General features: G+C 39.8%; 1 protein-coding gene across 1 annotated transcript in view; it reads left to right on the top strand.

Annotated features, from left to right (window-relative positions):
* CRYBG2 (crystallin beta-gamma domain containing 2) overlaps window positions 1-18,474 on the top strand; it is a 192,201-nt gene that overhangs the window by 166,532 nt on the left and 7,195 nt on the right. The window contains exons 15-17 of the mRNA XM_089686226.1: window positions 2,166-2,198; window positions 7,455-7,567; window positions 18,187-18,316. Of these exons, the coding sequence (XP_089542352.1) occupies window positions 2,166-2,198; window positions 7,455-7,567; window positions 18,187-18,316 (276 nt within the window). The remainder of the gene's footprint in view (window positions 1-2,165; window positions 2,199-7,454; window positions 7,568-18,186; window positions 18,317-18,474) is intronic.

Genomic DNA, 18,474 nt, shown 5'->3' with positions numbered 1-18,474 from the left:
TTCAGTTCACTTGTTTAACCACTTCAATACCGGGCACTTATACCCAGGGGTGGACTGACAACTCATGGGGCCCCCGGGCAATAGGGGATCATGGGGCCCCTATATCCTTGCCCACACTCAAAAAAAAGCCTATAAAAAGGTACCAGGGGCATTTCATGGGGCCCCCTACTGACCCCGGGCCCTCGGACAGTGCCCGAGTACTCGAATGGTCAATCCGCCCCTGCTTATACCCCCTTCCTGCCCAGGCCAAATTTCAGCTTTCAGCTCTGTCGCACTTTGAATGACAATTGCACAGTCATACAGCACTGCACCCATTTGAAATTTTTATAATTTTTTTCACACAAATAGAGCTTTCTTTTGGTGGTATTTAATCATCACTGAGTTTTTTATTTTTTTCCTTAATAAAACAAAAAACATCTGAAACTTTTGAAAAAAAAAAACACACTTTTTTCGTTTCTGTTATAAAATTTTGCAAATAAATAACATTTCTTCATAAATGTAGGTCAAAAATGTAAGTTGTTTTTTTTTTTTACTATTTTATTTTTCAGCACACTGTGACCAAAGCAATACAATGTTACCATAGTAACATTGAAGTACTCTAGGCAAGTGATCAGGATTTATTTTTTAAACACATTATGATTGCTAATATTAATGTATTTCATTGATATTTGCAATCATTGTTACTGAATTAAACTGATTCATGCAGTCTTTTGTTGTGATTAGCTGTGATTGGTTAAAGCTGATCACATGATACAGATGGACTGTGATTGGCCCTGTCTGTACCATGTGACTGCCTTGACCAGTCACAGCTACCAACATAATTGTATACAATGGATGGCATGACAGGAAGCCATCCATTGTATACAATTGACATGTAATCTGCTGTGATTGGTCACATGAAACTGGCAACAGACCGGTGTAGTGATATGTCGGTGACAGATCGTGGCCCTGCAGCCACGTGAGCATCTCGTTTTGACAAGACATCATATGACGCCCAGTCACAACGGCGAGTGTCCCGCCCGGCCATCAATCTGCAGTAGGCCGAGCAGGAAGGTGTTAACTGTAAAACAATTTAGCAAAATAATAATGTAAGGGTCCTTTCACACAGGCATTACATTTTCTTCATAAGTTCAGTCACATTTTTTGCAAAGACAAAATGGATCAGTTTACACCAGTTTCTCTGCAGTTTTTACATCAGTTTTTAACATCCTTTTCCAAAGCAATAACAGTTGCAAAAACGGACCATATGTCCGTTTATATCTGTTTACATCAATTTTTTGTCCATTCCATCTTTTTTATGGAAGAAAAATAGGGTTTTCTTCCGTAAAAAAACCCGGATGTTAACGGATGCAGACATTAACGGATGTAAACAGATGATCATCCGTTTACATCCGCTAGTCCATAGAAATACAGGGGTGTCCGTTTTTCATCCATAAACGGACGGATGAAAAACAGAGATACAGAAGGCCCGTGTGAAAGGACCCTAATATATGCTTTATCAATGTTTGCATATTTTAAGGTCAAAACAAGTACAGTGACATTTTTTAAATAACATTACTAGTATGATAACCTAAAGCAGGATGTCCAAACTATGGCCCTCCAGCTGTTCAAGTACTAAGTCCCATCATGCGTCTGCCTCTGGGTGTCTTGCCTGTGGATGTCAGAGTCATGTGGGACAGCCTGTCCAGTGTGAACTGCACCTTCCACAGGATAACAGGGGACCTCTGGCTATTAATATTGTGCTTACCTAATGCGCATCTGGTGAGTGCGCATTTCTTATATTTCCTACACAGTTTTGACGAGTGCCTCACTGGGAGTAACAAAGTCACCATTTCATCCATTTGTCATTTACCGGACATTGTTCCTATGGACTTCATACTGTCTATTTGAGGGTGTGGCCAGTTTCTGATATAGCACATTTAATTTGTTTATTAGTGCTGCCGTTTTTCATATTGATGTCAGAGTCTTGCAAGGCCTCATGGGACTTGCAGTTCTTCCACACCTGGAGGACCAAAGTTTGGACACCCCTGACCTAAAGCTTTAAAACACCTACATTGCTTGCAAATGACACTGTTTTAACATGAGTGTTTACTTATTTTATTGATATATGTCTTTTTTTCTGAAGTCTTTTTTATTTGATTGCTTTCTGTGTTCTCTTTTTACAGGTTGGAGGTCAGAGCCTTCAATATTCTCCAAAGGTTGGTTTTGTGTGTCCTTTTGACTAGCAGTTTGTAATAGGATCATAGGATCCTCCTTAAACTCTACACAGACTTTTGGACTTTATGTAATAAAAAATCCAAAGTTGCTACAGTTCAGTAATCAACAGCAGTTAATCAGAAACCTACTTTCTTGGCTAACCACATTCCTGACTAGTTTTAGTAGGCAACCTTGCTCTTTCACTATGTTATTAAAAAGCCTTTTGAAGCTATTTACAAAGCTTATTGTTAATTAAGGTGAACCCATGCTCAGATAATGCAAACGAAAGTAATTACATATCCTAGACAAGCAGTACACGTACATGAAAACAAGCCCTTAATCACCTCTGCATTTATAGGCATTTGGGGGGAAATATTCAAAGTTCACAGCAGAGGCACTGAAATCACAGCTCCTAACCTCTTATTTTGTAAGGCAGCAGAGATTTGCCAGTCTGCCAGTCCTTGAATGTAAACAAGCAGCAGGTGCAATTACTCCACACTACCTGCAGCTACAGAGGTCAGTGATGACTTGTAATAACCCACACATGTCACAATTCTAGGCACAGGTGCAGTTATAGGCTCTATGGCAAGCTAATATTTACAAAATATTACAGTAATGTAAAATGGAACACAGTTGAATTGTAATTAATTTTTTGTTGTTTGAATGTATGTTTTTTGTAAAACCTACAAATCTTTCAATAAAAATTATTTGATTAAAACATTTTTTTTTAAGGGAGGCCAGTAAAGAACGTTAAGTACTACCCAATAAAAGTACATACAGTTGCAAGAAAAAGTATGTGAACCCCTTGGGATTACGTGGAGTTTTGCATGAATTGGGCATAAAATGTGCTCTGAACATCATCTAAGTCACAACAATAGAAGAACACAGTCTGCTGAACATAATACTACACAAACATTAGATGTTGCCATGGTTTAATTGCACATAACATGTAAACATTCACAGTGCAGGGAGGAAAAAGTATGTGAGGCCCTAGCTTAATGACTTCTCCCAGAGCTAATTGGAGCCAGGAGTGAGCCAACCTTGACTCCAATCAGTGTGATGATATTGGATGTGTTGCTGACAGCTGTCCTGCCCTTAAAAAACACACACCTGTTTTGGGTTTATTGGTTTCAAGAAGCACTGTCTGATGTGAACCATGCCTCGCAGAAAAGAGCTCTTAGAAGACCTATGATCAAGAATTGTTGACTTGCATGAAGCTGGAAAGGGTTACAAAAGTATCTCCAAAAGTCGTGATGTTCATGTGTCCACGGTAAGACAGACTGTGTACAAATGGAGAAAGTTTAGCACTGTTGCTACTCTCCCTAGGTGTGACCGTACTGTAAAAATGACTGCAAGAGCACAGCGCAGAATGCTGCATGAGGTAAAGAAGAATCCCAGAGTGTCAGCTAAAGACCTACAGAAATCTCTGGCACATGCTAACATTTTTGTTGACACATCTACAATAAGGAATACATTAAACAAGAATGGAGTACATGGGAGGACACCACGGAGGAAGCCATTGCTCTCCAAAAAGAATATTGCAGCACGTTTGAAGTTTGCAAAAGAGCACCTGGATGTTCCACAGCACTACTGGCAAAATATACTGTGGACAGATGAAACCAAGATTGAGTTGTTTGGGAAGAACACACAACACTATGTGTGGAGAAAAAAAGGCACAGCACACCAACATCAAAACCTCATCCCCACTGTAAAACATGGCGGAGGGAGCATCATGGTTTGGGGCTGCTTTGCTGCCTCAGGGCCTGGACGGATTGTTGTCATTGATGGGAAAATGAATTCCAGAGTTTATCAAGACATTTTGCAGGAAAACGTACGACCATCTGTCCGCCAACTGAAGCTCCGCAGAGGATGGGTGATGCAACAGGACAATGACCCAAAGCATACAAGTAATTCAACAAAACAATGGCTGCAACAGCACAGAATACGCCTTCTGGAGTGGCCCAGTCAGAGTCCTGACCTCCACCCGATTGAAATGCTGTGGCATGACCTTAAGAGAGCGATTCACACCAGACATCCCAAGAATATTGCTACACTGAAACAGTTTTGTGAAGAGGAGTGGTCCAAAATTACTCCAGATCGTTGTGCAGGTCTGATCTGCAGCTACAGGAAACGTTTGGTTGAGGTTATTGCTGCCAAAGGAGGGTCAACCAGTTATTAAGTCCAAAGGTTCACATACTTTTTCCTCCCTGCACTGTGAATGTTTACATGTTATGTGCAATTAAACCATGGCAACATCTAATGTTTGTGTAGTATTATGTTCAGCAGACTGTGTTCTTCTATTGTGACTTAGATGATGTTCAGAGCACATTTTATGCCCAATTCATGCAAAACTCCATGTAATCCCAAGGGGTTCACATACGTTTTCTTGCAACTGTATATGGGAACTGTTTTACCTACCACAGAATTTGTAATTCTGAGCAGACAGTTTGTTATCTAAGCACCACCAACAAATAGTCATCAGATATGGCATCTAAGGTGTCCTTTTATGACACAGAGAATAGCTGCGATTCAACGGATCTCAGCTATTTTCTGGTCATTCACAGTTTATAACACTCAGGAGATCATGTCAGCCCTTCTCTGGAGATCTGTGTTCTCCCTCCAGATTCTCCAGCCCAGAGCTGGAGAATCAGAGGGACCGAAAACTAAGCAGAGATAATTTACCTCTGCTTAGTAAACTGATCTTTTACTGCAATCTCGTGAGATTATAGTAAAATGAGCCGTTTTCCCGAGTTTGTAGACCGTTCTCCAGCGTTTGGAGACCGTTCTCCCTTCGTTCGGAGAACTGCTTCATAAACTGCATTCACAGGAGAACTGTGTTCTCCGAGAATGCCGGAGAACTGAGCAGCGATCTATTACCGCTGTTTCATAAATGGACACCTAAGTCCTTCGTTCACTGAGTCCTGGTTGGTAAGACAATAAAGTCCTTAAAATTAGCATGGAGGATATAGCATAGCTGGGATATGAGACCTTTTATAAAGTCACTGTTAGACAACAGGGAAATTATTGTGGATTTACTAAATCGCATAGATTGAGTACAAGCCTGGGCCTGAACAGCATGTTGCAACAAATTGAAAGAACCTCTGGTTCGGTATCCCAAATTCAGCACGTAGCTGCTCAGATGATTTGAGGACATCATTATTAAATAGCGGAGACATATACCGCAACCCTTTAGTCTTCCTCAGGTCAAACCCTTCAAGTTTCATCAATTCTCTATAATTGGAGTTATTCCAAATTGGAGTATATAAAGTGAATCCAGTGATACTTGTGATAGCTTTCATTTACTTCCAAACTTTATCAAATATTATACCTGTATAAGAATCCAAGCAACATAGTGAATTTCTCATCTCCAGCAGGGCTATTTAAACTTCAGCGTTAATGGATACATAACCATATTGATTGCAGTTTTTTTTATATCTGCCTGGAGTTCATCTTGAATGGAGAAAAGTAAATTGCTGTTTATCATGGAACAATATTGTATGCTAGAGTTTTGTAATATTGTCTTCATCTGGAATATGAGTTCTGAATCTAAACATGAAAGGCTGAACCTGATGGTCAAAAATTGTTATTTAGGTTTAGCAAACTACAGTTAAATGTTACTGTTTATATATATATATATATATATATATATATATTTTTTTTTTTTTTTTTTTGGTTATATATTTCCCACTCTGTCAAAGATAGCTGGGTTTAAATGATTGCTCTTGGCATCTCAAACACATTCCTCCCAATTTGATAGTAATCTCAGATATGTATTATTTGTTATGGCAACACTACAAATGCAAATACAGAGACAGCACATATATAGTATGTTTATTGTTTTACTTGTCAAAGGATTTGTAATTCTGTTCAGCCAGTCTTGTGATTTTCCTGTTATTGTTCAGCCAGTCTTGCGATTTTCACACCTCTGCCACACTGTACAAGCATGGGTAATGCTGTGTTCATCTAGTGATCAGGCTGGAGTTGGTGATGCCAAAAAGTGTGCTGAATTGCTGAACCTGAGCCAGGAAAAGTGTTTCACCTTACTGTCCCTGTAGTGTGTCAAAAGAATGACTTTACAGTAGTACATATCCTTTAGTATACATACCAATAAACATTGTATGTATTGAAGCTGTATATTTACTATTTGCTTGGAGTTAGGTTTTAAAGACTTTATTTTAAAACAGGTTGCTTGCAGTAATGTTTGATGAGATTGATGATAGGCCAGATTTTCAAATCTGAAATTTAGTTAAATATATTCAGTTTTCCTAAAGAGGAAAAACCTAACGAAGGCTAAACACACTCACATCCTCATTCTATGCCTATTCTATCTAACCCTGTAAAGGAAAGATCTGTATACTTACCTATTCTGAAACAGCACTGGCCACATGATCAATCCAGCGGTGGCTACTGTATAGAGGAGAAATTGCTGGCAAAGGCTGCAAATGCCTGGGAGATGACATCACCCATAGGCCTACTATAGGGCATCCCTTATCGGCTGTCCCTCCTCTACATTGAAGCTGCTTCTGACAGTTGATCCTGGGACTTGACCGGGGCAGATTCAGAATAGATAATTATACAGATCTTTTCTGTACAGGGTTAGATAGAATAACCTTTAGAATGGGGATGGGAATAGGTTTAGCCTTAGTTAGCTTTTGACTTAACTTCCACTAACCTGACCATGATTATATTGATACATATACTCACCTTCCACTTTATTAGATACACCTGTTCAATTGCTTGGTAACACAAATTGCTAATCAGCCAATCACATGGCAGCAACTCAATGCATTTAGGCATCTACATGTGGTGAAGACGACTTGCTAAGTTCAAACTGAGCATCTGAATGGGAAAAAGGGTATTTAAGTGACTTTGAACGTGGTATGGTTGTTTGTGCCAGACGGGCTGGTCTGAGTATTTCAAAAACTGCTGATCTACTGGGATTTTTACTCACAACCATCTCTAGGGTTTACAGCGAATGGTCCTTGAAAGAGAAAATATCCAGTGAACAGCAGTTGTGTGGACAAAAAATGCCTTGTTGATGTCAGAGGAGAATGGGCAGAGTGGTTCCTGTGACGTTCATATGATAGGGTCAGAATTTGGTGTAAATAACATGAAAGCATGGATCTATCCTGCCTTGTATCAATGGTTTAGGCTGGTGGTGTAATGGTGTGGATATTTTTTTGGCACTTACAAGGTGTACTTAATAAAGTGGCCAGTTAGTATAGATACACAGTCCTAATTATTTCTCTGTATTTTAGATTCAGCTATACTCTGAGCCTAACTTCCATGGTGACTGTATGACCTTCGTAGAAGATCATTCACTGATACCAGAATCCTTCTCACTGCAGTCTTGTCGGGTGGAAGGGGGAAGGTAAGACTGGATTTTGAATTAGTTTATTGTCCATAGATATGCAGATTATAATGTATATAGAATGTACAGTGAAATATTACCGCCAAATTGTGGCTTGCTTTTGATTATTCCAGATTAGTTTTTTTTACTGTATGTTAGATCGTACTGTCAGCTTTGTAAACCTTGTGTCTGTGAAGGCTTTCATTTATCCAAGTCATGGTATAGATCAGCCTTTCTAAACCAGGGTACACAGGCACCCTGGGGTGCCTTGAGGTTTCTTCAGGGGTAACTTGGATAAATGTCCAAAACTTGTATACAAGCCAGTGGATGGAACAATCCTGACTTTTAGTTACACAAAGTCACAGATTTTCATTGTGCACCATTATGACCTTCTAGCCACCGGCATCCTGACAATCAATGACATCATCAGTTGATCAGGAGAATGTCAGCTGCCTGCACAGAATGCTATTTCAACCTTCCTCTGCTCTTCTCCATCAGTGCTGGGGTCACATTATCTTGGTGATGGAAAAGAACTGAGGGAGAAGAGCAACACTGAATACTAGCCAGTACCAGTGTGCAAAAGTATATTTGCTTTGGAAGAATAAATCACCTCTAATGTTGGGTGTCCTACATGTGTGGATGTTGCTGTGTTATATAAAACTATTAGAATATTTTTAACATTTTAGAATGGGGTGCCCTTTTAAAATTATGGACAGTCTTGAGGCACCCTATTTTAGAATGGGATGCCTCAAGACTGCCCATAATTTTAAAGCGTGCCTCGGGACTGTGCTTAATTTTAAAGGGTGCCTTGACTGAAAAAAGTTTGAGAAACACTGGTATAGATAACAGTATTTAATCACATTCAGTTTGACCAGTTTTTTTACATTAAAGACGTTTCACTACTCAAACAAGTGGGTTCAGATAAACTAAAATGAGGAAACTAATGTTTAAGAACAATCTTCAGTGTTACAAAACAAGTCCATTTGAATGTGACTACTTACTACAACATGATATATACATCCACAAGGTGGTGCTAAGTAATTTGTACATTTATAAATATATTCCGAAAAGTTACAAAGGTACTTTCCTACTCATATGTTTCCAAAGTACAGAATCAACAATAAGGTCAGAATTCCAACTCCTGCATTACAAAAATGTACCAGGTTTTAGTGAATTTTATCAAGATAAGGTTTTTTCCCATGTAATTGCTGTTAGAATGTTTCAAAAACATTTTACTAGAGAGCTTTTAACAAATAGCTTACCTTCACTCACAAAGTTATAGCAAACATCTACAAATGTTATTAGTATCTGAGCAGTCCCCTAAAATTCTACCTTTTGTATTTAATTCCTTCTGAAAAATAGCAATGCAGTTCCTGGTATGTAAGTGTGTCTAGACACTCCTATTGTGGAGTCTCATAGCTGTATATCTGCAGTATGGGATCTAAGGCACTGCTGTCTCTGACTGCTAATCTCAGGAGATTTCGAATGAGATTTGGTGATGTCACTACCAGGGGCGGACTGACCATTTGGAAAATCGGGCACTGCCCGAGGTCCCGGGGTCAGTAGAGGGCCCCATGAGATGCCCCTGGTACTTTTTTCATAGGCTTTTTTGATTTCGGGCAATGACACAGGGGCCCCATGATCCCCTATTTCCCGAGGGCCCCATGAGTTGTCAGTCCGCCCCTGGTCACTACTGTGTTGCTCGCTGATCTCCTTGCTGAAGGCTCTGATTTGCAGACAGGGGCGGACTGACCATTTGTAAACTCGGGCACTGCACGAGGGCCCGGGGTCAGTAAGGGCCCCCATGAGATGCCCCTGATACCTTTTTCATAGGCTTTTTTGAGTTTGAGCAAGGACACAGGGGCCCCATGATCCCCTATTGCTCGGGGGCTCCATGAGTTGTCAGTCCGCCCCTGTGTGCAGAGACAAAGGCCATCTACCTATATGTTTGTTAGGCAGTGAGTCACAGACCACACATCAAAGACAGTCAGTCCTGTGTCACTGCCAGGGAGAGTAGTTAGGGGTGAAGATAAGTAAAGAACGAGTAACTCTGGCGCACAGGAGTAAAGTAGTGTAAGGGTGAAAATGATAAAAAATATAAAGTAAAAGATGCTAATGGCAATATTGACATACAAGTACTTTAAAACAGGGTATGTAAATGCATTGGTGTACAATAAGTCCTTATAAGAGTCTCTCAGGCAATCTGCCTGGAATCTTTTTAGCACAAAAAGACGGCAGTCCTCCTCGGAGCAAGCCAGCGCTGTATGCAGGGACAGAAGAAAAGAGACAGGAGGCGCCCGTCTGAGTATAGTAATAACACTGTATTTAATAGCAAAGGATTACAAACACTCACAAAGGAAGTAATAAAACAAGCTCATCTGTGTATATGGGAGATGACCATTCCTCAAAATGTCCTGCAGGCGCCAACGGTGGTTAGTGCAATAGCAGCTGGGCTGATGGAGATGGTGAGAGACACTGTAGTGGTCAATCCTACAGAGTGGTGGTGATGTAGAGCCAATCCAGTGGTGTTTGTGCATGGAATAACCAGCCTGGAACACACCAGCAGGATGTGACATCACAGGAGTGAAGAAAAGGGCTTTGCTGCTGGAATATTGCAAATAGTCAAAATTTGCATATCATCAACCGTCCTATTTATTCAGCTAAGGCTACATATTTTATTTATTATAGGTACTTACGGTGAGTATAGAAAAGAATCAGCTCCCTTTAAAAAAAAAATCACATTTTGTTGCATTGCAGCCTATATTGAAGACAAATAAGTGTACAACCCAAACGCACACATTCCTGCGTTAAAAATGGCTGTGTGTATAAGTGGGCGCTGCAGTGACCGTCGGCTGGAACTGAACAAAATCAGCAAGGGAGAATGTCACCAGCACACCGAGGATCACCAATATGGGTCCAAAGGTTTTAATGAACGATCACATAGTTACAGCAAGGTAATGCTTTGAGTCTCACAGGACCCCTTCATCAGGCATTATATTGAAGACAGACACAGTTTTTGTTTTATCCAGCTGTATTTACTCAGTGCAACTTATAAAAAGTGAAAGATATAACACGAACATCTCAGAAAAATGAAAAAAAATCAAAAACAGAATCAATGAGTTGGAAAAAAGATCACTCCCCTCCTAAAAATAACTTGTAAACTCAATCAGGTGTAACTAATCACCATCTCAATGTCAAATCCATTTGACATTCAATTGTGATCAGCTGTGGTCATTTTGATTAGCTCAAAATAAAAAGATCTTTCCTTGAGCATTTCAGTCCCTGATAGTGCAACTGAAGCAATCAATTATAGGGGGCCAAGTGCACTGTCAAAAGATTTTCTGGATAAAATTGTGGTGTCCACAAGTCACACAAGTCACAAGTACGAAGATGGATACAAAAAATTTTAAAGGCTTAATCAATGCCTAGAAGCTCAGTGAAGTCTATTATTAAGAAGTGGAAGGTATTTGGTAAGACACAGATCCTCCCTGGGTCAGGACGTTGCTCCAAACTGGATGAAAGTGCCAAGAGGACACTGGTCATAGAGGCTACCAAGAGGCCTACAGCAACTCTGAACGTGAGCCCAAAAGAACAGCGATGTGGAGATTGTGGAAAAAATCAGTATTCATTGATTCTGAAGCAGTTGCAGGAAGTTATGACAAAAAGTGGCCATTGTATGCATGTGACAACAATATTAAAAATTTCCCACAAATATGGCTTGTATGGGAGGGTTGCAAGAAAAAAGCCATTTCTCAAGAAAGGCCACATGCAGTCACGACTGAGCTTTGCCAAAATGCACCTTGAAGATTCTGAGGCCACATGGAAAAGGTGTTATGGTCAGATGAGACTAAAATTGAATTATTTGGCCTCAATACTAAACGATATGTCTGGTGGAAATCCAAAACACCTCACCATCCAAACAACACTATTCCTACAGTAAAGCATGGAGGTGGTAAAATCCTGTTATGGGGGAGTTTTTCTCTGCAGCAGGGATTAGAGCACTTGTCAGGATAGAAGGAAAAATGGATGGGGCAAAATACCATCACATTTTTGAGGAAAATCTGCTGCCCTCTGCAAGAAAGTTGTCAACGAGAAGAAGGTTTACTGTCCAACATGACAATGACCCAAAGCACACAGCAAAAATGACCACACAGTGGTTGAAGGAGAAAAAGATGAATGTCCTTGCATGGCCCAATCAGAGGCCAGACATAAAGTGGTTCTGAAGGCTCCAGGTTTTTTACCTTCATGCATTCATGCATTGTGCAGTGGCCCCTCCCAGCCCTCCCCCCCCAATCCTTACCTGGGCCCCATTTGATCCAGCGATGTTCTCAAGAGCCTCTGCTGTCTGGGGACTCTTCCTCCTCATTGGCAGAGACAACAACGGGAGCCCATTTGGTCCAGCTGCTGTCAATCACAGCTAGTGGACTAATGAGGAGAGAGCATGGGGGTGGGGCCAATTCACAGTTCTATGTGTCTTATGGACACATAGAGCAGCAGCTCAGGGACAAGAATGCCCCCAGGGTGAGTGGCTTTTCCTGGGGGCACTGCTCAAGGAGGAGGAGCCAGGAGTGCCAAAGGGGACCCAAAAAGAAGACTGAGGCTGCTCTGTGCAAGAGCAGGTAAGTATAGACATGTTTGTAATTTTAGAAAAAAAAAACAAGCTTTAGTGTCACTTTAAACACCATTGAAAATCTAGGGAAAAACCGCAGTCCATAAACGGTCACCATCAAATTGAACTGTACTTGAGCAGTTCTGCAAAGAAGGTGATTCAACAAAATACTGACACAAGAGGGTGATCCTTTTTCCAACTCAGTGATTCTGTTTTTGAATTAAAAAAAAAAAATTCTTACAAGCTGGTGTTATATCTTTCACTTGGATGTTATAGGTAAATACAGCTGGATGAAACAAAAACTATGTCTGTCTTCATTGTAGGCTGCAAAGCAACAAAATGCTATTATTTTAGAGGTTGGGGACATTCTTTTACCCACTATATATAGCGCCATTAGTTTACACAGCACTTTACATACATATATTATACATTCACATCAGTCCCTAACCCTCAAGGAGCTTACAATCTAAGGTCCCTAACTTCCATTCATACATACACATACTAGGACCAATTTAGAAAGGAGCTAGTTAACCTACCAGCATATATTTGGAGTGTGGGAGGAAACCCACACAGGCACAGGAAGAACATGCAATCTCCAGGCCGGTAGTACCGGGGTTGGGACTTGAAACAAGGACGCTAGGGCTGCTAGGAGGAAGTGCTAACCACTTAGCCACTGTGCTGCCTCTATATGCATATTTTGGGAAAAGAGTCAGTGTGTTTTAAACAGTTGATGAAACTGATTATGATGGTACCCATGGCTTGATTTCTAACGCTCTCTAGACTCTCTAGGCAAACAGTCTTTGCAACTCATTGCTATTATCATCCTTCTTACACAAAACATTTTCTGTCTAACTAGTGCTAGCTTGACTTACAAAAAATGTGACAGTTTGTAATTTATCATCTCTAAGATGATTTAACATGGGGAAAAAAGCGTGCCAAAAAAAGCCCACAAATCGTTTCAATTACATGGATCATGTTCATAAGTAATTCAGGCAAAAAGTATTATATTTCTAAGAGGTTTAAGCTGGCCATAGATGAATCGAAATCTGCTGGTTTAGCAGGGAGCGGGTAACTTTTGATCCATGTGTGGCTGTTCCCACTATAACAATCCACTTCTGTCAAACTGACCTGTTGGAAAATCGCTCTCAATCAGCAGTTGCAGCATGGATCAATGTATTCTGACATGGGAGAGTCCCTCTGTCTGAATACAATGTCAACACCTTGATTTTGTGGGTGGAGGAATCAGTTCATCAATTTATTCTGACGGGAGAATTCCATTGACTGAATACAATGGGGTTGATTTACTAAAACTGGAGAGTGCAAAATCTGGTGTTACTGTGCATGGCATCCAATCAGCTTCTAACTTTACCTTGTTCAATTAGTCTTTGACAAAACAAACTGGAAGGTGATTGGTTTATATACAGAGCTGCAGCAGATTTTGTATGCTCCAGCTTTAGTAAATCAACCCCAATGTCTCAGCAGGGAGGATTCCACTATCTACCTGGATTGTGTGGATGGAGGAATCTGTGCAGTTTTTTGGCTGAACTTTAGTTAGTTCTAAATCACATGATTTTTCGACACCTTTAGTCCTCATGCACACTGAACATTTTTACAGCTGCTGTATTTGGCTTTTGGTGTCCTTTTCTACAGCCATTAACCTCCTCGGCGGTATGATTCTTTCTGATTTTTTGTGCTGAAAGCAGTACCATTTTTTTGCATGGAAATATGTAGTTTTTTATTGTAGGCTGTAATTTTTAGGAATAACTCACTGAAATCTGTCCGAACAAGAGTCTAGTAAACATCCCGGGTAGGATAAAATTTGAAACACGAAATCATAAATTATAATTTAATAAATAATCATAAAAAATAATAATATAATAATAATACATTTAATTCAATAATATAATCAAACCAAAAACACTGAAATTTGAAATACAGAGGCAAATTCGCACATCGCTGAGCAAAGTCGCAAAATCGTTTTCAGTGTCTGATGACGAATTTCCCCACGAATCATTATCACTCAATTCTGCAAGTGGTTCTGATTTACTATCGCTGTTCTCTAGCTGGTCTAAAACTGCTTTTGACGTAAAGGGATGCTTTTTGGACGCCATGGACTTTTCTACGTTTCCAGGCAGAAAGAACAGTCAAAATGCAGGCAGGGCACAGGACAAAGCAGTAGGGACAAAATACATGTGAAATGCATTGAAACAGCAATGACAGCAAAAATGACATTTTTTAAAAATTTCAAATTTGCCGCCAGTGCGGCGCCCGTACGTCCCGACGTCACAGGGACCGGAACACAGAAGCCGGATGCCGGCATCGGCTGGAGGAGATGGCTGGGGACGCTGCAGGGGACACATCGCGGGAGCGAAGGACAAGGTAAGTGCTGCAGGGACTCCCTGAGCAACGCTGCATGGTAAGCCCGAGTGTAGCTCGCGGTTACCGCTCTTGGTACTCAAATTTTACCCCGAGCTACACTCGGGAAAAGGAGGTTAAACTCCCCAGGATGTTATCCTATGTGTCCATGCACACATAGGCTGTAATCAGTGTTTTTTGGCAGGGGAGGTTTTTGGCTGGAAAAAAACCCAGGAACTAGTGGGTTTCTAGAGGAGTTTTTTTAGCTGTAATAACGCTCTAATGCTGGAAAATGCGGTAAAACGCAGCAAACCAGCATTTTTTGACATTTTTGAAACAAAAACAAATTTTTGGGGGGGTAAAAAAAAAAATAAAACCACAAACGCTAATGCAAGACCCGCTAAAAAACTTGCGTTTTTAACGTGACTTTACACAGCTAATGCTACCAGCATTATTAAAATGCTCAGTGTGCATGGAGCCTTAAGGTGGGAATACACGATTAGAAAATCGACCAATCGGTCATCCGACAACCGAGAGGCATTCGTTCGTTGGTCAAAATCGTGTCCCACATTAACCAATCTAAAAAAATCGTTCCTTGATAGATTTTTTTCGTACGACCGTCATACTACCAAATAGAAAATCGGTCGTTCGTATACGAAATGACAACATTTTTCACTGTTGTTCAATTGGATCTTTTCGTTCACAATATCGTTATCAGTTAAAACATCCTGCTCATCAACGAAGAGAAAATCGGTTGATCAGTGGTTCCGCTAAATTTTTCATACAATTTTCTTATCGTGTGTACGGGGCATTCTTGTTAAATCCTACTCCTTTTCTTGCTCTTTGGCAGCTGCCTATAGTGTTCCTCGATTACTTCTTTTAGCTTTCATTAGTCTTCTTGTGTTACAAGTCTTCTCTGCATTGGACCATGCCTTTCCAATTACCTAAAGCACTTATAAATCAACTTTGAAACTTCTACATTTTTGTAATTCCTTTATTTGTACAGTTAACATGCACAAAGAAGGCGAACAGAATACCATTTTAGGAAATGTACAGGATAATATTACAACAGAGTAATGCTTCTTCTCAGCAAACAGAATGTATGGTATATAGGTCAAAGTGTTGCGCACCTGTACACACTTCATTTGATACTGCTTGCGCAGTATACTTACCACATGATGTACATATATATACACATCAAACTCTGCATACAAATGACATGCAACCACATAACCGTGCCACACCTTAAAGAGATGTCTAAACTGTATGATTGAAATGAATGCTTCAGCACAACTGGTTTCTTGAGTGAGCATTTCAAAGAGGAACTGAGTTAATCATTTAGTGAAAGAAGATATGTTTTCATCTAGATTTAACCAGATAACATAATCAGATATAACAACTTTTTCTATACCAAACAATCAAGGCTTGCTGTTGGATGTTTAATATTTTATATTATGGAGAATGCAGAAGGATGAGTGGAATGGAAGATCTTGCTGTTAGAATTTATAAAAGGTATAAATGGTCAGTGACTGAGCCCCCCAGACTCCAACTATAATGAAAAGATCACTTTTGTGTGAATCTACCCTTTTTAAACGGGGGGGGGGGGGGGGGTGCAGGTGCAGACAAATAATTTTGATAATAATATGATATCATCTCATTTGCGTATCAACATTTCTCTTGGTATACACGGTTAATAAACATTGGAAATAATAATATAGACATCTAAATGGAAAGCTTGAGTGCTTAATAACTGGCAATCAGGCTCATCATATCAGTTGTCAAGACTGTAGATCTGGTTAGACTTGTTAAAAAAAAGACACAAGTCCATCTAGTTCAATCAATAAAAAGGAAAAAAAAATGTAAAAAGTTGATCCAGAGAAAAGCAATAAAAAACCCAGCAAAGCATGATCCAATTTGTTCCTGCAGGGGAAAAAATGCCTTCCTGATCCCCAAAGAGGCAATCGGATATTCTCTGTACCAACTTTACCTATAAATGTATTTATTTTTTACAGGTACTTATATAGTGCTGTCAATTTACGCAGCGCTTTACATATATATTGTACATTCACATCGGTCCCTAAGGGGTGTACAAGCTAAGGTCCCTAACTCACATTCATACATACACATTCTAGGGACAATTTAGACATGAGCCAATTAAATTACCAGCATGTCTTTGGAGTTAGTAGTTAGTAAATGTTAGTATCCAGTTAAATTATATGCATTTAGGAAAGAATCCAGGCCTTTTTTTTTTAAAACAATCTACTGAGTTGGCATGAACCAACTCCTGAGGGAGTCTATTCCACATTTTCACAGTTCTTACTGTGAAAAAACCTTTCTGTATTTGCAGATTAAATCTCTTTTCCTCCAGACGTAAAGAGTGCCCCCTTGTCCTCTGTGATGACGTCAGGGTGAATAACTCTACACCAAGATCACTATATAGACCATTTATGTATTTATACATGTTGATCATATCCCCCCTTAATATCTTCTTCTTCAGCTCCTCTAATCTTTCCTCATAGCTGAGCTCCTCCATGCCTCATATCAGTTTAATTTCCCTTCTCTGAACTTTCTCCAGTTCCCCAATGTTCTTTTTGTGAATTGGTGCCCACAACTGAACTGCATATTCCAGATGAGGTCTAATGATTTGTACAGGGGTAATATGATATCTATCTCTCTCTCTGGAGTCTATACCTCTTTTAATACAAGAGAGGATTTTGCTCGCTTTAGAAACCGCAGCTTGGCATTGGATGCCATTATTAAGCTTGTGATCTACCAGAACTCCCAGATCCTTCTCCACCATTGATTCCCCCAGTTGTACCCCCCCCCTTGTATGTATGATGCATGCATATTCTTAGCTCCCAAGTGCATAACCTTACATTTATCAACATTAAACCTCATTTGCCACATAGTTGCCCAATTAAACAGTGCATTGAGGTCGGCTTGTAAGTTGGAGACAACCTGTAAGGACGTTATTCCACTGCACAGCTTGGTGTCATCTGCAAAGACTGAAATGGGATTTTTAATCCCAGACCCTATATTATTTATAAATATATTAAAAAGTAAGGGTCCCAACACTGAACCTTGGGGTACACCACTGATGACTCCAGACCATTAAGAGTATGAAGCATTAACCACTACTCTCTGAATACGATCTTTTAGCCTGTTTTCTATCCATTTACAAACAGATATATCCAAACCTGTAGACTTTACCTTACACATTAGCCATGTGTGGGGAACTGTGTCAAAAGATTTTGCAAAATCCAAGTATACCACGTCCGCCACCACTCCTTTTGCTCACCTCCTCATAAAAAGAAATCTAATTTGTTGACAACAAATTGCGCAATATGTGTGTATTGGAAAGTGGATGACAGTCAGCTAATAGTTTCTGTTCTAAAATAGAATGCTTACACATACATATACAGGGCCTACAGCAATACAGGCTCACATGTCTCTGCATCTTCTTAAGCAGATAGTGTTCTGTTCACAAGAGGTTGAACTAGTTCCGTCAGTAATTACATGAAAGTCATATATTATATAGTAGTTATATAATAGAGTATTGCAACGTTTTATTTTTAGCATGTGCTTTGAATTATCCCTTTTTCATATTTTTTATCATGAAGGGCAATTTTAAATAAAATAAAATTAACTATTGCACCATGGTTCATTCTCCCCACAGCTGGAGTTTGTATGAAGGCGAAGACTGTCATGGAGAGCAATACATACTGTCTGAAGGGGATTACCCAACAAGAACCGCCATGGGCTGTCAGAGCTTTAGCACAATACGCTCCCTCAAGAGAGTTCCTCTTGTATGTATGCTACTTACTCCTACTCTGCTGCTCATGAATGTTTTTTTTGTCCTGCCTTATCTCAATGTACAAAGAAATGTAGACAAATATTTTTATATAATTTGGATGAAATTGCATTAATTAGTAATGAGTTAAATTAAATATATTTGAAACACTTT

The sequence above is a fragment of the Staurois parvus genome, unplaced genomic scaffold (assembly GCF_062004578.1).
Source record: "Staurois parvus isolate SC_StPar_1 unplaced genomic scaffold, SC_StPar_1.0 ptg000394l, whole genome shotgun sequence".
NCBI lineage: Eukaryota > Metazoa > Chordata > Amphibia > Anura > Ranidae > Staurois > Staurois parvus.
The sequence above is the reverse complement of the archived record's forward strand: the minus strand, read 5'-3'. Positions and strand labels throughout refer to the sequence as shown.